General features: G+C 42.1%; 1 protein-coding gene across 1 annotated transcript in view; it reads left to right on the forward strand.

The window, feature by feature from the left end:
- The first annotated feature begins 293 nt into the window (after positions 1 to 293).
- Positions 294 to 26,766, forward strand: part of LOC133738601 (4-hydroxy-3-methylbut-2-enyl diphosphate reductase, chloroplastic-like) — a 31,493-nt gene continuing 5,020 nt past the window's right edge. Inside the window, exons 1-2 of the mRNA XM_062166173.1 lie at positions 294 to 718; positions 4,157 to 4,353. Of these exons, the coding sequence (XP_062022157.1) occupies positions 454 to 718; positions 4,157 to 4,353 (462 nt within the window). The 5' untranslated portion in view covers positions 294 to 453. The remainder of the gene's footprint in view (positions 719 to 4,156; positions 4,354 to 26,766) is intronic.

The raw sequence follows: 26,766 nt of genomic DNA on the forward strand, positions 1-26,766 counted from the left end.
AAAAGAATCAAGAAGTAAATAATTATCAAAAACTTTATAGGCGGCTAGTTTTGTCGATTTGTTGCAAATGGCCGACACATCAGAAACTCTTACTATAATTGGCACAATTGGACACTTAAAATTGTAGGCCCAATATCTTTGGCCGCCTAATGGCTAATTAGGAACGTGTTCCGCTACACGTATCAAAAAAAAAAAAACGTGTTCCGCTACACACGCACAAATTTCTTGGACACGCACCGCAGACATTATAGTAGTGGAGATTATTTTAGTAGTATAGATTAAGGAATCAAAACCACAACCAATGATCAGATGCCGTGCCGTGCACAAAAAGCCAACGCTCCCAGCAATTAGTTTAGACGACGCAAATATATAAAACCACGAAATTGACCATGTCAAGCATCAGTTTCTCTGTCTCCCTCTCTTGATCTCGACGCTTCTTGGCTATCAGTCAGAATGGCTTGCGCCTCTCCAACGGCACTCAGTCTCCCCCTCTGCCGTCTCCCATCATCCCGCACCAATCTCTTCTTGCCCCAGCTCCCACCCGGAAACAGTTCATCTCTTCGTCGCCAGAGTTCACCCCTCGTCCGGTGCTCCGGAGACTCTGACGTATTTGACGCCAAGGTGTTCCGTAAGAACCTGAGCAGAAGCAAGAACTACAATCTCAGAGGGTTCGGGCACCAGGAAGAGACTCTCCAGCTCATGAACCACCAGTACACCAGTAAGCTATGACACCATTTCTTCAAAACTCTCCTATATAGATGCCGGGATCGCTTATCTTGCGCGCGACCCGCATTCCGGATCGGACGAACCCCATTGCGGTACGTCCGCGACCCCGATCACCATGTTTAGTGATCCCATACCCAGAATCAGTCTTCCACAGGGGCGGATCTAGGTATGGGGTGGGGAGGACTCAAGTCCGCCCTCTAGTCCTCCATTTTTGTGATTGAGTTGAGTTTACCCAGCATCAGGTCTAAACACTATGGTGTTCTTGAAGACTGAGTCGGTGGTGTTCTTGATGTTTCCTCCATCTCGATTCAGTTTCAGGGGGTTATTACCTCTGATTTCATAGTTTATATACTAGCATGGACCTTCTATTGCCACTTCTTTTAATTCCATTATTTTTCAACACATTTTTTGAGAAACAAATTTTATAGCTGATGCTATTGCCAACTTAGGGCATGATCTTGTAAATGGTTCAACTTGGATCAATAGGGTCCCTAGCGAGGCCTCAAGAGCTTTGCTCTTTGATGTTGTAAATTGCGGATGCCCAAGAGGCTTCCAAATATAATTTATAGTCTTTTCGTATTAGAAAAATACTAGCATAGGCCTACACACGCTTAGGGTTGTCACTCGGTCGGTTCAAATCCGTTATAGATTTTACCAACTTCAAAACCAAATCTTTCGGTTTCAAAATGGAGCTACCAATTACCAACCAAAATTTTTTTGGTATTTAGTTATAACTATCAAATTCGGTATTTCGGTTTTCGGTATTACCAACTTTACAATAAGTATCTTTTTGTAATATAAATTAGAATGAATAATAGTAGATTTTTTAATTTGATAAATTGTCGAAACCTTTGTATTCATCCACTTATCTGATTATAGCTCTCTTATGTATATATGACATCAAGTTTCAGTCATTTTCAATAAAACAAATTATATAATGATCTTTTACCAAATTACTTAAAATACATGTACTATTAATTAATCTAGTATTAGTAGTAATGTTAATATTGTATGTTATGAAAATAATTATGTTTATATATCTAAATATACATGTATATGTATTGAAAACTAGAGTATATATAGCTAGTATTAATATTTAGATAATCGGTAAATTCGCTATTTACCAAAACTAAGTTAATTTTTTTGGTAATATTCAGTTTCGATTTTATTAGTTTCGATTACCAAAAAATTGGTTTACCAAACTTAAAATATCGGTTGGTATCCGATAGGCTTGATAATTACCAAACCAAATGGCAGCCCTACACAAGCTGTGTATAGGGAGTTTTTTTTTATATTTTTATTTTATTTTTAAAAGAGTTTGTGGGAAGATAGTTAAAAATAGCGAGAGTTTCCTCATGGTATATGTTTCCACAATTCCACTACATTTATTTTATTTTTGTTTTTATTTTTTGTTTTGTAAATTGACCTTATTATTCCTATTGGTCATTTCTAATTCAAAGTCTTTTAATATATAAAAGGTGAATTGGTACAAAAATTTAGTTATGGAGAATTGGAGAGCAAACTCTTTTATTAATTTATTATGGTATATTTACGTAAACATATTCTATTTCCAAATATGCTATTAGAATTAGAATGATTATCTATTTATTATTTTTTTATAATTATATATGATAAATAAGTTTATTTTTTTAATATATTCTAGCGTACGGCGTACCATAGAAACTGGCGCATCGCATACCTGTACGGTAAGAAACCGCAATCCAGGTAACACATTGATATAGGCTACGAACATATATACAAAACTGATCTACATGAAGATCGAATAACTTGTGCAGTTCGTTGTGCATGTATTTGGCCCCGACAATAGGAGCATGCAAGTTTGGTATTCTTGTTGTTGCAATTGAAAAGGGGCATCCATGTAACCAACTGACCATGTACGTGTTACTACATGAAAAGCCACCTGCAGTCCGACCGGCCAATCGGATGAGGTCAAACTAGTCTGTGGTCAAACGGTCTACACATCCCCTGTTTCTTCTTCTCAATTTAAGCTTTTCCTTTTATTAAGGGATTTTTCATTCTAAAAAAATCCTCACTTCTACCCACTCCTGTGTGGAGATTTGAATACATAAACTCCACAGTGTCCGATATTTCATATATACTGATATTGCACAGCTCATCGGTAAATATATTATTTCAATGCTTTCTATATTTATTATTATTAAGAAAATAGGGTTTTGTTAGTCAAAATTGAAAAAAAATGTACCAAAACAACTTTGAAATAATAAACTTTAGTATTCATAAAATATATAAGAATAATATAGTCGAATTACAAAAGAAATAGAAAAATAAGAAAAGAAAAAAATGGTGAACAGATAAGTACATAGGAAATACTACCCATGAAAAACTTTTGCAGATAGTAACTACCCACTATCTGCAGATAACTTTTTTTTTTTTCTTAAATAATTTTTAAGGAAAATAACAGTAGAAATTTTTTTCTTAGACATGCACAACATGTGGTTGTAAACTAGTGTATTTCAATTTTTTTGATCTGGTTTCTTGTTTATATATTCATTGTTCAATAATAATAATAATAAACTAAGAGTTGAATCGGAAGAGTTTATACCTAAGGAGGAGTAGGAAGAGAAATTTGCAGCTTGGGGCTGTTTTCTTGTATTTTATTAGGGTTGAAATTTGAAAGATGCTACATATATGCACATCATAGGAAAAAAAAAAAAAAAACTTATTCAATTTGCTTAGACTAGTTAATTGTTTTTGACTTTTTTCTATTTCGAATATCAATTTAATTATTATATTTATACTATATATAAATATTAAAAATTTAAAAATGCACTCCGTGCTTGCCAATTTGCTTTTATAAAAAAAATTTAAAAATTAAAAATTTTAAGGAAATTAAACAAAAAGAAAAAAAAATTGAAGGCAGCAAAATACCATTGACGGTTACAAACGTGGGTTTTTTTCCCCTTATTTTTGTTTGTAATTTCTTGAAAAGAAAATACTGATTTTGTTTATTTACTGTTTTAGCCTTGTAATACCATTTTTATTTTTTAAACAATTCAATCAATAAAGGGCATAATATGAGTTTCAAAAATTTAACCATCATTCCCAACAATTTGCTTTATATAATAGATATTTTGTCTCACCTCGGACAAAAGATTTTAGCTCCACCTTTTCACAGCAGATAAGAAATTATAATTTTCAAGGGACCAATAAGTCATTTCATATATTTTAATTTTAATTTAAAAAATATTATAAATTGTTATAATTTCAGTCTTTAAATATAATATATATGGTCGAAATTAACTTGTTCCTCAAATTGTCTCTTAGGTGAGCATGATTGTTGTAAGTATTCTATAATTTGGTCTACAATAACGAAAGAAGATTCATTTTATGTAGTATAAATATTAATGAGTAATTTACTAAGTGAATGATTTTATTTTCAATTTTTGAGGTGATATAATCAAGACGTTGAAGGAGAATGAGTTCAAGTACACATGGGGAAACGTGACTGTGAAACTTGCTGAGGCCAACGGGTTCTGTTGGGGAGTTGAGCGGGCTGTGCAGATTGCTTACGAAGCTAGGAAGCAATTTCCTGATGAAAGGATTTGGATTACCAACCAGATCATCCATAATCCAACGGTGAATAAGGTCATAATTTTTTTTTTTTTTGCCTATTTTTCAATAAATGTAGTTAATAGTGATCAAAAGTGGATTCAGAATTTTTTTTTTAAAGTCGAGTAAGACTAAGATTTGAAACTATTATCCAGTTTGGAAAGAAAAAGACATAACAAAAAGCAATGACAATAAGTTGTTTTGAAATACTTTCATGCATGCATATAAATGTAACGGTATTTACCTTTCTATTCTTTTACAGTTTTACTATACAAGTGGTCGACTTTCCTGCATAGTGCGTACGTAGCTAGAAATTTCAACTAGGAGGGTCAAAACATAAATAGCTATTAATTACATTGGAAAAAAAAATCGTTTAATAAAATAATTGCTTATGTAAAATCATTACATAATTGTTTTGTACCTAGTTTGAGAAATTACCTAATTTAGATTGATTTATTGGAGAATATCAATGTAATTTCCTCTGTATTAATTGAAATTGAAAGAGGAATGCATCAAACAATAAAAACTGAAAATAGAGAGATAAGATTATGCATTTAATTATTATTTTTTTTTTAATAGGGTTGATTTTATTAATAATCAAGCCATGAAAACAGGCTTGAGTCTAACAGAACTTACATCATTTTCCAGGACAAACCGGATAACCTATCTAAGCCACAACTAAACTCATTAAGATCTAAAGGGACGCTTGCTGAACAACAAGCTTAAAACTACGCAAGAATAATCTCGCCCTCTAAGGAAAAAATATTCATCTAGTATAATCTGCCAAGCACGCAATTGTGGTACAAATATAAACTAGAAACGTCTTAGAAAAAGCATATAGAAATAACCCGTACTGCAAAGGCTTGAGTCCAGAATGTCTTATTTTGTTGAACCCTAAACAAGTACTTGCTCATTCCCCTTGGGGTCCGAGCTAGTACTTGCCTCAGAGTCTTCAGCATCCAACAACCTCGGCATCAGGTTGGTCCTCTTTCTTTCCAATTGTCCATCATGAACCTTGGGCTTGTTCTTGCGACCCCTAGGGCGACCCTTCTTCTTCGGAGTCTTCCCAATAGTAACCGAGACCTCCACAAGGTCACCAAGATGAAATTCACGAGGTATCACCGCCAAACTAGGCTTTAGCCGCTTCTCCAAGCTCCATTCACCCTGGCACCATTTGCTCACCCCCAAAATTGTGCTTCTTGCAGCATCAGGCCACCTGCAGTAGGAGATGCAGGCCCACCAGTCCCGACTAGGTCCTCAAGCCCCACTAGTCTAACATCTGCCCCCTCAGCTCCAAGAGGCCCAATGTCCAACAGCCCCTCATCATCGAGCTCCAGTCCAGCGTCAGCTACACACAGCCCAAACTCAAGCAGCCCCTCATCCCGACCCAAAGCCACCTCCACCCTCAATCCAGGCCCACTACCCCCCGGCCCAGCAGGGAACCCTAATATTCAATCAATCAACAATTAGAATGAGAATTTGAGAAGGGTCAGCTCGCCCCATACTCCCTACACCCATGCCTATGCACTTGCATGTACTCAAAATCAGTGGCAAAGCGAATGACAAAAAATTAGTACCATCCACTAGTACAATGAAGCTCAATTATTCCAAGAATCTACATGACTACGTAAACTCTTCTTTGTCAATGCACTCAATTGTGATACTCCGGAATATTCTATAACCTGGCGTAAAACGACATAAGCTAATCTAGCTATAATTTTACTAGCAAAGGCCATAGTGCATGTGGGAAAATTCTACAATATGTTTGTTTGGCTCCAATTTTGCTGCAGCTGGTCAACAATCTCTTTTATGCTCGGGCGTGCCAGCACCGTTCGGGTGCGGTCGTCGGGGGTGTCCCTTGACCTGACTTCTTTCAAGCGATTGTAGACGAGGAGAGCACCAACCTCGTCGTGGGGATTCTTTCTGCCTCGTGGTGAGGACTTTGCTGAAATTTCTTCTTGTTAACACAATCGATACTCAATATTGTAGATCGAGCAGAGCGACATCACCGGGAAGTGTTGAGATCTTGCTAAAGCGTGACTTTAGCTTGGCTGGGTTGCTAGGGCGTTACCCTTGCTTGGCTGGTTCTGTAACCGTTGTGGTCGCGGCACTACCGTCGGCTCCCGAGGAGACTAGGACCGAAGCACGTTGACAGGGGGTTTGGTGGCACTGAAAGTCGGCTTCTGAGAAGACTAGGACTAGGAGTATGATCACCGGTAAGAGAAAGAGAAGGAGAGGGAGAGGAGTTGCTCTTAGAGAGGTTGCTCTAGAGAAAACTTAGATCATCTTAGAGATGTTGTTGTTGAATGTGAATGTGTGTTTTAGAATGAGAAGAGAAGGTGTTTATATAGGGAAGAAAAAGAAGAGTGAAATGATGAGTGGAAGAAAAATAATGAAAGTGGAATATGAAAGTGATTTGTAAAATATGGAAAAGATAGAGAAATGATGAAATGAAAGCAAGGCATGAAGGTGCAAAAACATGGAAGTGATGATGATCTATTAAAGAGATTGTCTTGAAAAATATATCCAAGGAAAAGAAGAAAAGCATCTAGCTTTCTTCATGTGGGTAGGAAACATGAACATGTGAATATTGAGCTGGTTTTAGGTCAGTTTCTGCCCCTTTATTCCTTCAATTATTTCTCTAACAAGACTTCAGAATGAGCTTTCGACTTCTTCATAAAAAATGTTCCACTATGAGTGTAGATCACCCTGGTAAAATTTCAGAGCTTTTCATATAGTGGTTGGGCCGGAAACGCTGCTGGACCTCTTACAGGTCCAGTTTTCCAGTTTTGCTTCTGTAGAAAATTGGACTGATTGTTTGAAGGCCTTCCACTCAAAACAATCTCTGGCACTCTTCATAAGAAATGATCCTTGGACTGTCTAGAATAGGTCTGGAAAGTTTCAGCACATTTCGATTTCATTTGGTTAGTCTGCCACCCCTCCTTCCTTGTCTAGCTCGGTTTTTCCTAGCCGAAGTAGGAAAATATGCTAAAGTTGACTTGTCATACTTCCATAGTAGGCTTTATTTAGCCTCTAAATATATATTTCGAGCTTGTCGACAATATATAGCTTGAGCCACTGACATTGTCTCAATCTCTCCAAGACACGCCTTGTCAGGCCAAAATGTTCATTTTGGGTCCAAACATTGCCCCCCAGACCTCGAAGTCAAAGGTCCTCGTCTTGACTAAAGAGGTCTTGAATCAGCACTCCTCTTATAATGTTGTTGCTCCAAAGCCACTTGTATTGGCTTGACTGTTTCCATATAGGCCTCTAAATAGGCCATAAAGCTTGAATGCCATTATTGAATTGCCTTTGTCATGAACTGACGCTTCCTTTGCCAACTTTATTGCCCCCCATGGATCTGGCAAAACTTGGGCAGGTTGTAGGCAATCAAAACTTTAGCGTGCCCCCCATGCGAAGGAGACTGCTTTTGATCGCGAATGAGGATCCTTCTCTTCCTTGGTGGTAGCTTCGCCATGTGTATAGCAACAAGTATCTGCCTTGTTTGCTGGCTCTCTGTTGATTTTTTCAAATGTAGGTGTTGGAGCCGCTTTCCTAGCTAGATCAAGGCCTATAGTACTTGGCGAAATAAGATAAAAAATAGCAAACTTTTTTTTTTTTTTTAGGCTAAATGGGCTTAGTATTGTATAGTGTTGCCCCCTAGTGTTGCTAGGCATAGTGAAGAAATGATTATGAGCCTCAAAAACAGGCCTTCATGAATGGGCTTTACGAGTGTAGGAACACTAGAATTGTCCCCCATGTCTTATGCGAATAAACTGTCTACGACTCCTCCGAGTCCCAGACATTAGGAAAGTATTTCTTCAAGTATCTCCCATTGATAGGGTTATGATGGACATCTCCATCCAGGTCCTTGAGATGAAAAGCTCCTTTCTCTAAGATTTTATAGATGATGTACGGGCCTTCCCATCTTGGAGTCCATTTTCCGCGACCATCTAATTTTTCGCCAAGCGGGAGAACTGCTTTCCAAACCAACTCTCCTTCGCTGTAACTCCTTCCCCGCGTCCGCTTGTCATAGGCGCGAGCGACTCGTTGCTTTTCCATGACCAAATTATCTAAAGCCTCCAAGCGCTTTTCGCTAAGGTCTTCATGTTCCTGCCACATAGCCTGAACGTAGTCTTCTCCAATGAGATGATGTTGCTCTTGAACTCGTAATGATTGGACGTTGACTTCCAACGGCAGAACTGCATCATGGCCAAACATCAAAGCATAAGGTGTTGTCGCGGTGGGATTCTGCTTAGAGGTGCGGTAGGCCCAAAGAGTTTCATAAAGTGTCTCATGCCACTGTCGTGGATTAACTTCCAACATTTTCTTCAGCAAATTGATAATGATCTTGTTGCTGGCCTCTGCTTGACCGTTAGATTGAGCATAATATGGACTGGAATGGATGAACTGTATTCCCCATTCTCTTGCCAGTTTATCAACTTCACCACCCATGAAAGCTGCCCCCCGGTCCGAAACAAAAACTTCTGGGATCCCAAATCTGCAGATGATGTTTCTGAATAGGAATTGTCGCAACGTGCCACCAGATGCTTCCTTCAAAGGTTCTGCTTCAACCCACTTTGTAAAGAAATCAGTCGCGACGATGATGAACTTGTGTTGAAGTGATGAATGTGGGTGAATCATCCCAATTAAATCCAACGCCCATGCTCTTGCGGGCCAAGGCTGTATAATGGGCTGCATTGGAATATTAGGAACATGCTGGACCAGCCCATGAGCTTGGCAGTCCAAACAACCTTTAGCGAACGCGATACAATCCTTCAAAATACTGGACCAAAAATATCCATGTCGTCTGAGCAACCATCGCATCTTTGGACCTGCTTGGTGGGCGCCACAAATGCCAGAATGAACTTCGCGCATGAGTTGTTTCGCTTCGTGGCCATAAACACATCTGAAATCCATGCTATCTTTTCCTCGTCTGCGAAGTTCATCACCTCTGAGGAAGTAGTTGAGGGCAAGATAGCGAATCCTTCTATTCGTGGCCTGATCAGGATGCTTGAGATAATTGATCAAAGGGATGCGCCAATCCACGTCAATGGATTCCAAGGTCGCGACTGAGGTATGATCTGGAGGATCTCTTCTCGCCATCCATGAAGGAAGCGTGCGACGCTCGACTTTAAGGATTCTCTCCCGCACGCCATATCTCAATGTTACCCCTGTTGCCAGTTGGGCCAACTCGTTCGCTGCAAAATTTCGCTCGCGAGGAATGTGCTCAAGATGTATGTTATCAAACTGGTCCAACAGGTCTAATGCCCTGTTCCAATAAGGAACCAACGTGAAGCTATTGCATCTGAACTCGTTACACAACTGATTGATAACCAAGAGAGAATCGCCAAGTATTTGTACATCTCCGATTCCCATTTCCAGTAGTACTTCTAGGCCTATAATGAGGGCCTCATACTCTGCTTGGTTATTGGTACGGAACTCCAACTGGAAAGAGTAGGAAAATCGATCGCCGACCGGGTTTTCCAAGACAACCCCTGCTCCTGCTAGCGTATCTGTTCTTGACCCGTCAAAATATAACAACCAGGGCTGGAGTGAGACTGTGCCTTGATGCAGTACAGCGTACTCTGGTACGCACGCCAAATCTGGGCGATCTAAAGTTGTGGCAGCGACCTCTAAATCTCTAACCGCGGGGACATCCAGCATAGGGTGATGTGCCAGAAAGTCCGCGATGGCTTGCCCCTTTACTGCTTTCTGTGGGACATACTGTAGTGAGAATTCTGATAAGGCGAGCACCCACTTGCCAATACGGCCTCTCAGGATAGGTCGCGATAGCATATACTTGACTAGATCGGTTTGAGCAATGATGCAAGTAGTAAAGGACAACATGTAATGCCGCAACTTGCATGCTGAGAAGTATAATGTAAGACACAGATTTTCCATTGGAGTGTACCTTGTTTCGCAATCTGTGAGTGTCCTACTGAGGTAAAAGATGGCATGTTCAACACCATTTGCATCATCCTGAGCGAGGAGGCTGCCAATAGAAGCCTCAGCTGCTGAAACATACAACTTTAATGGAAATCCCGCTCTAGGAGGAACAAGCACTGGCGGGCTCACCAGATAGGCCTTGATTTTGTCGAAAGCCTCTTGATGTTTAGGTTCCCACACAAACTCATTCTGTCCTTGCAACTTCAACAGTGGTGAAAACGGATGGATTTTGCCTGAAGAGTTAGAAATGAATCGTCGCAAAAAGTTGATCCTACCCAGTAGTCGCTGTAACTCTTTCTTCGTTCGCGGGGGAGATGCATTGATGACCGCGTTTGCTTTATCCTCAGGGACCTCAATGCCTCTTTGATGGACAATGAATCCCAGGAAATCTCCTGCCTGAACTCCAAAAACGCACTTGGCGGGATTCATCTTGAGCTTGTGTAGCTGCATGCGCTCGAAAACTTTTCTGAGATCCGTGAAGTGATCTCCACTTTTCTTAGACTTCTCGACGACGTCATCAATGTAAACCTCTAAGATCTTTCCAAGTATGTCGTGGAAGATCAAGTTCATGGCTCTCTGATATGTTGCTCCCGCATTCTTCAGTCCAAAAGGCATGACCACATATTCAAAAACTCCTGTAAACCCAGGGCAGCGGAATGCGGTCTTGTGTCTATCTTCTTCCATGACCGGAATCTGGTGATATCCCGCTGTACCATCCATGAAAGACAACAGTTCATGCCCTGCAACTGCATCTACCAACATGTCCGCAACAGGCATGGGGTAGACGTCTTTAGGTGTAGCCAAATTAAGATCTCTGTAATCTACGCAGATCCTCATCTTGCCATTCTTCTTGCGAACAGGCACTATATTGGACAGCCACTTATTGTACTTAGCTACCCTAATAATGCCCGACTTGTACATCTTTTCGACTTCCTCTTTGACCAGAACTTGGGTCTCCGAGTTCATTCTTCGCGGCTCTTGCTTCACAGGCCTCTTATCAGGCAGCGTTGGTTGTAATACCCTGGAAAATCCAAATTAAATTCCGTGGATTTTTAGAAATGATTTCACGATAGTAGGAGCGAGTACGAAGCTTGGAGAAGTTGTGGAATTAGTTCGAACGGTTTTATTTTCTAAAACGAACGTTTTTAGGGGGTCAACAAAGTTGACTTTTTATACGTTCAAAATTTGGGAAAACTTCCTTCATGAAAGTTGTAGAGCTCGTCGATACGAGTTCGTGGACATGTAGAACGCAATATTCGGAGTTCGTATGATTAAGTTATGAATATTTGAAAATTGGGAATTTTCTATAAATAGGAAAAATATCTGATTTTTCATTTAAGGACGAAACATTTTCATTTTTGCTGAACAGTCCCCCAGCTCTCTCCGTTCTCTCTCTTCTTTCGACCGTCAGACCCAACGGGTCTTAGCCGACCCGACCCGGATTTTCCTTCCTCCTCCGGCGTCCTCCCGCCACGACCCGGACACCATGGTGATCGCCGCTCCAAGCCCGGCCTCCCTCCGGTGTCGCCTTGCCCCGCCGCTGCCCCCAGATGGAGATCGAAGAAGCCAGCCAAGAGGAATCCGACCCGACCGGAATTCCATTTTTCCGGCGTTGCATGGGCCGATCGTTCCCATTTTCGTGATCTCCTCCTCCCCCTGATCATCCCCATATAGGCCTTGCTTGACGATTTGGAGTGTGGAGTGAAAGATCACGAGTTGAAGATTTCGACGTCCCTGATTCAATCTGGAATCTGATCAGACGCACGAGATTAATCCAACTTCAACGCTTGATCTAGGACGATCTAGGCCGAACCAGGCTTAGCTCCAGGTATGAAAGTCGACCACCCTTTCATTTTGAACCAGTTTGTAGTTGGTCACTTTGCCATCTGAGGTGGTTGACCGGCGTTGACCGCCGCGTTGACCGCCCACTGACCACCGCTTGTGGCGGCGCATCAGACCATATTTCGAGTTTTCATTATCTAGGCGATGATCTATGCATCCATACGAGCGTTTTGATATATAACATGGTCATGTTAGAAAAAGTTGATAAATAGTGGATTTACGTTTTGACGTTACTATTTAACGTTTTTACGTTTATCTTCGGTTTACGATCTGTGAAGATCTGACCATCGGTTTTGCTTCAATTTTGGATATGTTGATCGTATGACTGTCCCGGTGACCTTGTGAGGTCACGGGCGAAGATCCGACCGTTGGATCTTCGTATAATTGAGAAATAGTGATTCGGAAGGCGATTCGTGAGAATCTGACCGTCGGATTTTCATATAATTTTGTGGAGATGTTAGTAAAGGCGATTCAGGAAGATCTGACCGTTGGATCTTCGTGATAATTTTGGAGGATGATCCTAAAGGCGATCCGTGAGGATCCGACCGTTGGATCATCATTAAATTCAGATCCGACCGTTGGATCATCGTTTAATTTGAATCTGAGCGTTGGATCGTCGTTTAATTACATATTTGAGTTGTTGGCTAAGTCAAGATCATTATTGGACTAGGTGATTGACGGTTTGAGTTGGTGGACGATTGTGGATCGTATTTTGAGCTGAATTGAAGACGCAGCGGGATTATCGAGGTGAGTAAACCTCACGTGGTTCATATTACGAACCCAATATATTTAATTGCTTTATTTTGCAATCATATGAACTATTGTTGGTGTATTAGACATTCCTGTGTGAATGTCTGTATATATATTATTACGTGAAATAATATGTATTGTTGGAGTTGTGTTGAGTTTATTGTTGAGAAACAATATATTGTGAGAGGTATTGAGTTTATTGTTGAGAAACAATATATTGTGAGAGGTGTTGAGTTTTATTGTTGAGGAACAATAAATTGTTGTGATCTGTGGAGATCACTAGGTCACGAGGTGACCATGGCATCTATTAGTGAACCACGCTCTCGTACCGGGCTGGTGGTTATTAATAGTATTAAATCGTAATCACGTCTGTGGCCGGACGAGTGGTTACGTTCAGTTAGAGCTCTAGTCTGTCTGCCAAATGTGGAGTGACCTTATGAGTGAAATTGAGAGTAACTCATAAGTGTCAATATATATATGGTAACCTTATGAGGGAAATTGAGAGTAACTCATAAGGGTCTATATATATATATGAGTCTGTCTACCAAATGTTGGGAAATCTTATGAGCGAATTTGAGAGTAACTCATAAGTGTCTATATATATATATGAGAGTGAGGGATCTTATGAGCTAAATTGAGAGTAACTCATAAGTGTCTACATATATATATGAGAGTGAGTGATCTTATGAGCTAAATTGAGAGTAACTCATAAGTGTCTATATATATATATGAGAGTGAGAAAGTAACGTGGGTTTGTGGTAGTCTTGAAATCTAATAAATCAACAGTTCTTTCTTGTTTACTCATACTGGCTGTAAAAAGCTTACCGGGTTTTGTGTTGTTGCAACTCCCGGTACACTATTCAAATTGTGTAGCGGGTAATCCTACAGGACAGGAGAACCAGGACGGTGATCGTGCGGTTAGAGCAATTGTTAGAGTTTTACAACAATTGTAAGTTGTGAGGTGTGTTATGCTCATTTGAGCTTTATAATATATTGTGAGAGTGAATTGTAATAATGAACTCGAAGTTTCGAGATTTGTTTTTTTTGTAATTGTAATTATTCAGGTTTCGGATTTGAATTTATCATTCAAAATCCGGGGCGTGACAGTTTGGTATCAGAGCGTAAGGTGCATATTTGGTGATGTGTCAATACCTTCCGAGTGATGGCCCGTCTGCAGCGGATCCCCATCGTGTGCTCTTCGGTATTGGCTAAGTCATTGGGTATGCGTGAGTGTTGGGAGTTGTTTAGGCCGCTAGGTCGTTTTAGGAACGTGAATACCTTCCCTATAGTATTGACTTGGTTAATATGAATTTGTATTTGACTTATACTGTGTTTTAGGTGTTATACATGTATTAGCCAAGCATACTATACTCCTTAGGTGATGGAGATTCGAAGGGGTTGTACTTAGAACCTTACAGTTGTCTTGTAGGTTCGTATTGGAATAAGTTCAGTGGCCGCGAGTTACAATCCTTGAGGAATAGAAACCTCTTGATTCAACTCTGTTAAGTCAACGAGGATTGTTTTATGGAAATGAGGTTCTTTTGATTGTTGAAGTGTTTGGTTGAAGGCATGGTGTGGACCTATGCTCGTCTGTAATGTGGATACGAGTATTAATCGATAGTAATTTTGCCTTTTTAAGTTGGATATACTAATGTTTTTGAATAGATTCTTGACTCATGTGGAGTTGTGAGTAGTGTTGCGGTTAGGGAAGGAATTATTGTGGTTAATTCTTCCATGTGTTTGTAAGTTGTTGAGCAGAGTTTGAGGTGCGAGAACGGAGTTTGATCTTGTGTTTGAGTGATTGAGACGAACGACTATATATTTAAGTTATCTACAAGTACCTATAATCATAAGGGTTATTGAAGTGGGACTAGTAGTAATTTTAGTGATTCTAAAATTGAATCGAGTTCGAGGAACGTGTTTTATATACGTGGTTGATGTTGCGAGCATCATTTTTGATTGATATTTTGCGTTTCACAAAGACAACTGGATTGGAAATTCTCCATTTGGACACCTTGGTCTGTTGACCTGACTATGACTTGTGGACATAGTTTTATTTAAGTGAAGGAAATTGATTTTGTGAACTAGTTTTCTTAAGTTTTGGATCGTAGTATGGAGTTGGACTGAAGTGAATTTGAGGTTGTTTGTGTTTTAAGTTTAAGTAGGCGGGACACTTAAAGTTTTGAAATGGAGTTGATTTTGGTGTAATTAATTGGGAAAGTTAGAATCAGTTCTTGTGAAGGATGTTGGATGAGAGTGTGTGCCTTTGGTGATTGATCTTAGGTGATATAGTTAAACGCAATTTCGGATATTGATTTTAGTGACTTTGTTAAGTATATCCATAGTGGTTCAAGTGAATTACTATGTGATATGGAGTTTGATTCGGTTTCTAAATCGTAAATTCATAGGGTATGAATTGTGGTAAGTTTAATGGAGCAGTTAATAGAGGAAATGGTTGAGATTTTATAAGATTTGTATGGGTAACTCTAAGGATGTGGGTTTTTCCTAGCTAACTCAGGATGTGTTTAGCTTTATTAAACCCTAATTCTAACGACGAAATTGTTTGTGTTTGGTTTGACTCAGAGGATACTAGCTAGACCTCGATGCGACTTATTTGATTGTTGGATTCTTTTTGAGTGATTGTTTTTATTGCATCATTATGAAAGATGTGTGCAGTAGAGTTGTTTATGGTTTTGAAAATAGTATTGGGTGACCAAGGTTCGATCCTTGGTGTTGTTGTTGGTTAAACAAAAAGAAAAGAAAACATGCACACCATCTTATTGATTTTTTATTACAAAAAAAAAAAAAAAAAAACGAGGACTATGCTATACTAAGCCTAGTCAGCAGCTCCGGATGGATTTAGGCTGAGCTCAAGAGAAACGTTTGAGCCACTGTGGTAACCGCCTGAGCCACCAGAATAGTAACCAAAAGCGCTACCTTCCTCGGAAGTAGCCTTCAGGTTACCAAAGACGTCCTCGCCGTGCACGGGGAACAGAGGAAGAGTTTGAACCTCCTGGTGATCTCCTCCTCGTTGTTGCAGGGATGTTTGTCCTCCTGTTGTGCCAAAAGAGTTGTACTGGTATTAGTGTTGAAGTGTGAGGAAGAATACGAAACAAAATTTAAGTAAATAAATCCTTCATTACCAGTAGAATAGGTGGAACCAAAGTTGAGATCAATGGATCTACCATCATCAGTAGAACTAGTGGACCTAAAATTGATGTCAATGGATCCACCAGCTGGCCCAAAATTGATGTCGATGGATCCACCAGCACCAGTAGAACCAGTGGACCCAAAATTGAGATCAATGGATCTACCAGTACCAAGAGAACTAGTTCTCATGGGCACTGGAGCAGCCTGATTACACCTATTCATCTGCTTCTCTCGAGCCCTGACGTTCTGGAACCAAAAGTAAATGTTCTTACCCTCAACATACCCATACTGGTTCAGCTGGAGACAGATCTCGTGAATCTGCTCTGTAGTTGGGCACTTAAATCCCTTGACATAGTAAAGATCCTTGAGGATTCTTATTTGTTCTGGAGTAGGAATCCACCTGGTACGGCTTCGCCAGAAATCCATGTTGGCACTACTTCCAGCTGCTTGGGTGTTTCCTCCCTCCTCTGTTGGTTGCTGTTGTTGTGGTTCCATTTGTTGCGGGGTTTGGAGCTCCATTAGTTGCAGAGTTCGTGGCTCTTGGGTCATGGGGTGAGAGGATGTGGAAATCGAGGAATACATGGTTTAGTGTTTGAGGGAGATTTTGTTAGAAGGATTGGAGTTGTTGAACTGGTGATTGGAGATCTGAGATTCTCAGAGGAAAGATGAGATCGAATCTTCAAATGGAAGAAAAGATCTGAGAAAGAAGGATTGAAGATTTGGAGGAAAATATTGAAGATCTGAAAGTTCAGAGGAAAGATGGGATTGAATCAACTAGATGGGAGAGAAGATCAGAAGAGAAGGATTGAAATTGATGAAGAAAGGATTTGAGAAGAGAAAGGCTGAAGAGTTGAGAGAGAAAGACTTGAGCTCGGAAGAAAAATTTCTTTTCTTTTGGAGTGAACAGTTTTTCTCCAGAATGCACCTATTTATAGAACAAGGTGAGCAGATCTCCACCGTTGGATGAACGATCTCAGAATTTGAATCCACGCGTTGGATTAAAGTCGCCCCGAAACCCGGAAAAGCTGTTGGCGCGTGTTGAGCGTGTAAGGGGACAGGCCGAACCTCGAGACGCTGTGGCAGACAGCTTTAGCCGAAAGTGATTTGCTTTCCGTAAATCACGGAAGAGACGTGTCGTGGCACGTGGAGTGTACCGACAGTTTGTTGTTATTCTATCGCTTATGATAGAATAAATAAAAGAAGTTGCATGGATAGTAACGAGAGCAGCTGGTGCTCTAGTGGTTGAAGAGCAAGGCTCATGTACAAGAGGTCAGAGGTTCGAACCTTGCCTCTCGTTTATTTTTATTATGTTCGCTTATGACATAATAAGTAAAACATTTGTACACATTATATTAAGCACAGCTTGTGCTCCAGTGGTTGGTGGGCAAAGCCCTTGTGCAGCAGGTTAAGGTTTCGAACCTTGCCTCCCCCGTTATTTTATTTATGTCGCTTATGACATAATAAATATAACACGTGAGCATATATTAATGAAGGCAGCTCTTGCTTCAGTGGTTGGGAGCAAAACCTTCGTGTTTGAGGTCGGGAGTTCGAACCTTACCTCTTACAAATATTTTTGGATCTCGTATATGCTTGATATACGACGTATATACGGTATGTACGGTATACATACGTATATACGGTCTGTACGGTATGCATACGAATATACAGTTGTACGGTATGCATACGTATATACGATCTGTACGGTATGCATACGTATATACGGTATGTACAATTTCATACCGTAGCCGAGCTGGAAGTTGGTGGGCCGATTGGTAGGCCCAAATAGTAAGCCCAAATAGTAAGCCCAAATAGTAAGCCCAAATAGTAAGCCCGAATGGTAGGCCCAAATGGTAGGCCCAAATGGTAAGCCCAATTGTTCGGCCCGAATAGTAGGCCCAAATGTTAAACCCAAAGTGGTTTGGGCCGGTTCGAAATGTGGATGGTCCGATTTCTTCAGGCCCAATTGGCCAGCCCTAGTGCTTAACCCAAGGATTGAGCAAGCCCAAGTCATCATCATTGGATGACATAATTTATTGGCGTGCTTTTGGGGATGATTTGTTTTGAGTGATGCATCTTAAGTTTTACTATGGAGATTTACCGTGATGCTAATTGAGTAGCGAAACACTTTGTGAGAGTGTTTACTGTGCTTGTATGCCAGTACAGAGTGAAGATCTATGTGATGATCTATGTGAAGATCTATGTGAGGATCTATGAGATGATCCATGTGATGATTTTGTGTAATTGATGTGGATTGATGTTGAACAGTTGTGTTGTGCGTTTACGTTTGTGATGAAAGGATTTAGTGGCTATAGGAATGTATTTTTATACAAGGGTTGAGGCTTTGTAGATTACTACAGCTTTGGGAAAGATGGAGATTCGATGGTTAGGTCAACCTTAATCGAGAGGAATTGACTTACGCTCAAATTTCGGGACGAAATTTCTTTAAGGAGGGTAGACTGTAATACCCTGGAAAATCCAAATTAAATTCCGTGGATTTTTAGAAATGATTTCACGATAGTAGGAGCGAGTACGAAGCTTGGAGAAGTTGTGGAATTAGTTCGAACGGTTTTATTTTCTAAAACGAACGTTTTTAGGGGGTCAACAAAGTTGACTTTTTATACGTTCAAAATTTGGGAAAACTTCCTTCATGAAAGTTGTAGAGCTCGTCGATACGAGTTCGTGGACATGTAGAACGCAATATTCGGAGTTCGTATGATTAAGTTATGAATATTTGAAAATTGGGAATTTTCTATAAATAGGAAAAATATCTGATTTTTCATTTAAGGACGAAACATTTTCATTTTTGCTGAACAGTCCCCCAGCTCTCTCCGTTCTCTCTCTTCTTTCGACCGTCAGACCCAACGGGTCTTAGCCGACCCGACCCGGATTTTCCTTCCTCCTCCGGCGTCCTCCCGCCACGACCCGGACACCATGGTGATCGCCGCTCCAAGCCCGGCCTCCCTCCGGTGTCGCCTTGCCCCGCCGCTGCCCCCAGATGGAGATCGAAGAAGCCAGCCAAGAGGAATCCGACCCGACCGGAATTCCATTTTTCCGGCGTTGCATGGGCCGATCGTTCCCATTTTCGTGATCTCCTCCTCCCCCTGATCATCCCCATATAGGCCTTGCTTGACGATTTGGAGTGTGGAGTGAAAGATCACGAGTTGAAGATTTCGACGTCCCTGATTCAATCTGGAATCTGATCAGACGCACGAGATTAATCCAACTTCAACGCTTGATCTAGGACGATCTAGGCCGAACCAGGCTTAGCTCCAGGTATGAAAGTCGACCACCCTTTCATTTTGAACCAGTTTGTAGTTGGTCACTTTGCCATCTGAGGTGGTTGACCGGCGTTGACCGCCGCGTTGACCGCCCACTGACCACCGCTTGTGGCGGCGCATCAGACCATATTTCGAGTTTTCATTATCTAGGCGATGATCTATGCATCCATACGAGCGTTTTGATATATAACATGGTCATGTTAGAAAAAGTTGATAAATAGTGGATTTACGTTTTGACGTTACTATTTAACGTTTTTACGTTTATCTTCGGTTTACGATCTGTGAAGATCTGACCATCGGTTTTGCTTCAATTTTGGATATGTTGATCGTATGACTGTCCCGGTGACCTTGTGAGGTCACGGGCGAAGATCCGACCGTTGGATCTTCGTATAATTGAGAAATAGTGATTCGGAAGGCGATTCGTGAGAATCTGACCGTCGGATTTTCATATAATTTTGTGGAGATGTTAGTAAAGGCGATTCAGGAAGATCTGACCGTTGGATCTTCGTGATAATTTTGGAGGATGATCCTAAAGGCGATCCGTGAGGATCCGACCGTTGGATCATCATTAAATTCAGATCCGACCGTTGGATCATCGTTTAATTTGAATCTGAGCGTTGGATCGTCGTTTAATTACATATTTGAGTTGTTGGCTAAGTCAAGATCATTATTGGACTAGGTGATTGACGGTTTGAGTTGGTGGACGATTGTGGATCGTATTTTGAGCTGAATTGAAGACGCAGCGGGATTATCGAGGTGAGTAAACCTCACGTGGTTCATATTACGAACCCAATATATTTAATTGCTTTATTTTGCAATCATATGAACTATTGTTGGTGTATTAGACATTCCTGTGTGAATGTCTGTATATATATTATTACGTGAAATAATATGTATTGTTGGAGTTGTGTTGAGTTTATTGTTGAGAAACAATATATTGTGAGAGGTATTGAGTTTATTGTTGAGAAACAATATATTGTGAGAGGTGTTGAGTTTTATTGTTGAGGAACAATAAATTGTTGTGATCTGTGGAGATCACTAGGTCACGAGGTGACCATGGCATCTATTAGTGAACCACGCTCTCGTACCGGGCTGGTGGTTATTAATAGTATTAAATCGTAATCACGTCTGTGGCCGGACGAGTGGTTACGTTCAGTTAGAGCTCTAGTCTGTCTGCCAAATGTGGAGTGACCTTATGAGTGAAATTGAGAGTAACTCATAAGTGTCAATATATATATGGTAACCTTATGAGGGAAATTGAGAGTAACTCATAAGGGTCTATATATATATATGAGTCTGTCTACCAAATGTTGGGAAATCTTATGAGCGAATTTGAGAGTAACTCATAAGTGTCTATATATATATATGAGAGTGAGGGATCTTATGAGCTAAATTGAGAGTAACTCATAAGTGTCTACATATATATATGAGAGTGAGTGATCTTATGAGCTAAATTGAGAGTAACTCATAAGTGTCTATATATATATATGAGAGTGAGAAAGTAACGTGGGTTTGTGGTAGTCTTGAAATCTAATAAATCAACAGTTCTTTCTTGTTTACTCATACTGGCTGTAAAAAGCTTACCGGGTTTTGTGTTGTTGCAACTCCCGGTACACTATTCAAATTGTGTAGCGGGTAATCCTACAGGACAGGAGAACCAGGACGGTGATCGTGCGGTTAGAGCAATTGTTAGAGTTTTACAACAATTGTAAGTTGTGAGGTGTGTTATGCTCATTTGAGCTTTATAATATATTGTGAGAGTGAATTGTAATAATGAACTCGAAGTTTCGAGATTTGTTTTTTTTGTAATTGTAATTATTCAGGTTTCGGATTTGAATTTATCATTCAAAATCCGGGGCGTGACTAGATCGGTTTGAGCAATGATGCAAGTAGTAAAGGACAACATGTAATGCCGCAACTTGCATGCTGAGAAGTATAATGTAAGACACAGATTTTCCATTGGAGTGTACCTTGTTTCGCAATCTGTGAGTGTCCTACTGAGGTAAAAGATGGCATGTTCAACACCATTTGCATCATCCTGAGCGAGGAGGCTGCCAATAGAAGCCTCAGCTGCTGAAACATACAACTTTAATGGAAATCCCGCTCTAGGAGGAACAAGCACTGGCGGGCTCACCAGATAGGCCTTGATTTTGTCGAAAGCCTCTTGATGTTTAGGTTCCCACACAAACTCATTCTGTCCTTGCAACTTCAACAGTGGTGAAAACGGATGGATTTTGCCTGAAGAGTTAGAAATGAATCGTCGCAAAAAGTTGATCCTACCCAGTAGTCGCTGTAACTCTTTCTTCGTTCGCGGGGGAGATGCATTGATGACCGCGTTTGCTTTATCCTCAGGGACCTCAATGCCTCTTTGATGGACAATGAATCCCAGGAAATCTCCTGCCTGAACTCCAAAAACGCACTTGGCGGGATTCATCTTGAGCTTGTGTAGCTGCATGCGCTCGAAAACTTTTCTGAGATCCGTGAAGTGATCTCCACTTTTCTTAGACTTCTCGACGACGTCATCAATGTAAACCTCTAAGATCTTTCCAAGTATGTCGTGGAAGATCAAGTTCATGGCTCTCTGATATGTTGCTCCCGCATTCTTCAGTCCAAAAGGCATGACCACATATTCAAAAACTCCTGTAAACCCAGGGCAGCGGAATGCGGTCTTGTGTCTATCTTCTTCCATGACCGGAATCTGGTGATATCCCGCTGTACCATCCATGAAAGACAACAGTTCATGCCCTGCAACTGCATCTACCAACATGTCCGCAACAGGCATGGGGTAGACGTCTTTAGGTGTAGCCAAATTAAGATCTCTGTAATCTACGCAGATCCTCATCTTGCCATTCTTCTTGCGAACAGGCACTATATTGGACAGCCACTTATTGTACTTAGCTACCCTAATAATGCCCGACTTGTACATCTTTTCGACTTCCTCTTTGACCAGAACTTGGGTCTCCGAGTTCATTCTTCGCGGCTCTTGCTTCACAGGCCTCTTATCAGGCAGCGTTGGTAGTTGGTGGCATACCAAGTCTGGTGATAGGCCTGGCATGTCCTCGTATTTTTCCGCGAAGCAGTCCTTGAATTCCAGCAATAATTCGACGAGCCTCTGTTTCTCGCTAGGCTCTAAGTAAGTGCTGATAGCCACTTCTATAGGCTCATCAGTTGTTCCCAGATTGACCTTTTCAGTAGGGTCCCTAACCTTCGGAGGTGTGTCATCCAATGCCGCTGGAGCAAGCTGAATCTCTTATTCCTCCTCTTCTTGGTCCGTGAACTCTTCATTAACAATTTCTAAAGTCGCGACTCGATCATAGGCCTCTTTTTCCAACAAGTATAAGGATAGCCTCTCATACAAGGAATGGACGGCCTCCACCTCTTCCTCCATGAGTTCGTGATCCATTAATCAGCACTTGGAGATGGCACCGCATATCCAGGCCTTTCGAGGTCATTTTTTGCGACTGCGAGCCCCCATTGTGCCAATTCAGAGGTCGTCACCCCTGTGGGGCGGCCCTTATCATCAATACCAACGACTTGTAAAGGAGAGATTGGTTCTAGGTAATACCTTGCGTCCAAGTAGTTGGCGGACACCGAAAAAGGGCGCGGGTCTGCTTTAACAATTTCTGCCTTGTCCGCGACTCTGTCCCATATGATCAGCTCCTGATGAAGGGTGGATGGGACACAATAACTCATGTGGATCCAGTCGCGGCCCATAATTGCGCTATATGCCGCATAGCAATCTGTAACAAAGAAAGCGTAAACCCCTTCTGCTGGACCCACCTTGACTCGTAGGAAAATCAAACCCAATGTTTTGGTCACAGTCCCCGCGAAGTTCTTTAGCGTAAGGGAAGTGGATTGGATCTTCTCTTTCTTGATCCCTAGTAGATGCATGGTTCTGGTAGTAATGACATTCACAGCCGCGCCGGTATCAACCATTATCTTATTGACCTTAGTCCCATTCATTTCTGCTGTGATATACAAAGGTCGCATGTGTTGCACCATGGCGGGTGTGGGTCTTGTGAAGCTCATGAAGAAACCCTTGTTGTTAGCATCTTCAGTCTCAAGGAACACTGCTTCTTTCACCTGCGTTGTTGCGGCTGAAGTGATCTGCAACTGCTGTTCTCCAATCGCGTCAGTTTCTACATATTCCTGCGCAGTAACTGGTAAAGCATATTTAGCAGGGAGCACATAAACCATATTGCAAGAGGTATCCACCATTTCTATTTCATCCATGTCATCATCAAGATTGAGCTTGGGTTCATCTACTGGGATATCGGCGTTGAACCGTTCAACCATGAAAGCAACCAATGATTCCTCTGCGGGGATCACCACCTTGGCTTGTTCATGCTCCTGTACCATGGAAACCTGGTTCAGTGATTTGAAAATTTGTTTTGCCGCTGGCACTTCCTCTGGGAGATCGACCACCGAACTTTGAACTTTCTTAGGCCTCCACTGCACAATTGCGGACCGATTGTCTTTGCCCCCCAGCCTGTCAAAGATTGAAGGCTCGCTATTTCTTCCTTCGTGAGATATTCTCCGCCAAACATTGACTTTACGAGCTGGCGGCGGTTCTCGCCTTGCGGGAACTAGGGACTTCTCCTGAGCGCTGCTCTTGGGGGTCCGTGGCTTTCGCTCTTCACGCGATACTTTGGGCTGCTGTTTCTGAACTCGCGGGGAAACGAATCTCTTGGAGGCCAGTGCCTCCAATTGTCTCTGATACTCTTCTGGAAATTTTAGTAATTGCGATGGTTTGATCAGTCCTTGATCTAGTGCTTCCAAGGTTCGCTTTGCTTCTCCAAACCTCCGCTGGAGTTTTCTCTTCCTTGAAGAGCTCATCTCCACCGCCTTGCCCTTCTTCTGTGTATACCATCTCCCTTCTTTGATGGAGGACGTCGATACTGGCGGAATGTAAGGTCTGGCTAAAACCCCTTGCCGCTTATCTACTTGCTCTTCTTCCCTCGCGGTCTTCAACTTTTTGAATAAGTTTGAGTCCCTTGGAGAAAGAGTTTCTGAACCACTGTATACTCTTGGGCTGTATGGTTGGAAGTTTCTAGAGGATGATACTAACCGTATTGGCGGCAGAGATCCAAAGCGGACAGTCTGGGATGTTTGCTCATCTAGGGCTTGAGTGTCACATTCTTCCTTGCACCGAGAGCATAGGACGATGGGTAAACGAGTCTTGGATTCCCGCTTCATGACTTTGTCTCCAACCTTTTTCAAATCCTTAGCCACATGGTCTGGACTTTGATTCTGCTGATCTTTTTCACCCCATGCCACGTCCACCATGTTGATGCCGGTATCTGGGAAGGGATCTAGGTCCACCAACGCTGCTGCTGTTTTCGGTGCCTCTAGTTGCAAACTACCGTTATTTAACCAGATTTGGATCTGATCCTTCAGCTTAACACAATCGGCTGTATTATGATTCCACATATTATGGAGTTTGCAGTATTTCTTCCCCCTTAGCTGCTCTGGTTTGGGAAATGGGCCGAAGTCGGTTTTCACCATCTTCGCGGTGATCATTTCATCCAAGATTTCATGCGCTTTGTTCGCATCGTAAGTATAACTTGCGAACTCTGGTTTGGTGAAAACCACCGACTTGAGCTTCAACGGCTCTTTGCACAACTTCAGTTGCTTTAACGTTGAAGCCTTTTTCCCAGTGAGTTCCAACGCAGCTATCTCGTCTTCTTCAGACTCGTCAGCCTCTGCTAGGCCTGATTCCTCGCTCCTATAGTAAGGATCATAGGAACTTGATTGATGGCTGAGCGCAGCCACAGTTCTATGCTTCCCAGGCATGTATGTTCCTTTGGATGAGTTTCTCATGGCGTCCATTTCCCTGAGGAGATGCTCAAAGCTCCCTACTTCTGTGATCAGTTCCCCCATAGAGTTGAACATGCTTCCATGCTGTTTTTTGCATTGGCGGGGCTCTAAGCCTTTGATTGCCAACTTTACCAGTTCTTTCTCCGGTAGAATCACGTTCAACTCTCCTTTCTGGATCTGAAAGCGCTGAAGGTACATGACAGCGGATTCAGTTGGCTGCTGAGCCATCTGAGTGAGTGAAGCCAGATCTACTTCCGGCTCGATAGTCCCGAAGGTTTCCTTGAACAGCTTCTCCATCGCGGGCCAACTCGCAACTGATCCCGGTTGCAGCTTAGTGAACCAGGTGAAGGCAGACCCCGATAAAGAAGTAGCGAAGATGTTACACTTCAGATTATCGTCGTTCTGGTACTGGCCACACTGTACTCGAAACCTAACCAAATGGGCCGCGACATTTTCGACTTCCTCTCCCGAGAAAGTAGAGAACGTAATGTTCTTATATCCCCTAGGATAAGGTGTCTGTGTAATATGCGGTGGGAAGGGCCCTTGGTAGGCCTCCTCCAGGTTAGGCCTCTGGTTCGCGGCCCTGATCATTGCTTCTACCTCCTCTCTCCTTATATATCTTGGATCAGGAGGAGGTGGGTGAACCACTGTATCATCAACTGGCCAGATCAGCGGTGGCGCCTGTGAAGCCAGATTAACCAAAGATATGCCGCCTCCATGGGTCATTTTGTGTCGGGTTGACGTCTGCGACATAAAACCCACTGCTGGCTGACCCTTTGTGGCTGTGGTGACCTTCGCTGGACTTTCAACCCGGTCGATACCATAATGGCTTGCTGGAGGTGGATCGTGGTGCACGTATTCAACTCCGTCGCTGTCATATTGGGGAAACAGGCTATGACCAACAGAGGCCCCTTCATTGATTTTCAAAGTCCTGGTTCCTTGCGTGACTGATGACGCGGCGTTGTTCTTCCCGCCCGTTGCCACAGTAGTTTCTTTACCTCTGACTGATACAGCAGTAACGGATGTGGCTGTACTGCCGCCGCTTGCTTTTGCTCGAGCATTTGGTGGTATGTACTTGCCTGATCCTGTAGGCTGGCCGAGGGACCCTAGAATAGCATTGGGGTCCCCTAACACCTTATTCAGGACATCTCTTGCCTAATCCATCTCAGTTTTTTGCATGGCAACTTGGATCGCGGTATTGTATCCCTTACTGCGAATAGCCACGACTTCTGTGAGAACGACCTTAGTCTGCGCAGCTTGGGCATTTATCAAGGTCACGAGCTGTTCATGTTGCTCCTGGGCTTGTCGTGACGTGTGGTCTATATGCCCTTGCAACAGCTCCGCATTGCGCTCCATCTCCAGCCTGACTTTCGTCATCAGATTGTTGGACATCCGTCGCTGCTCCTCGAATCTTTTAGCCGTCTTTGCCCAGAATGTACTATTTTTTTTTCGCATGATGTTAAGTTGCGCTTCCAGGCTGGCGTTTTCTGGGATAGGGATGGGTGCAAAAACATCCGCTCTCACCTCATCCTCAGCCACCCTGGTGGTATCAGACGCTTTTCCGGCCTCATTAGGCTGGGCGGTGAGAACTGCCTCGCCCTCAGTAGTGGGCTGTTGACCTTCTCCTCGTTCGGTCGTCATCTCTGTTGATGGCGTGTGGAGA

Source organism: Rosa rugosa, chromosome 3 (assembly GCF_958449725.1).
Source record: "Rosa rugosa chromosome 3, drRosRugo1.1, whole genome shotgun sequence".
NCBI classification, from domain to species: Eukaryota; Viridiplantae; Streptophyta; class Magnoliopsida; order Rosales; family Rosaceae; genus Rosa; species Rosa rugosa.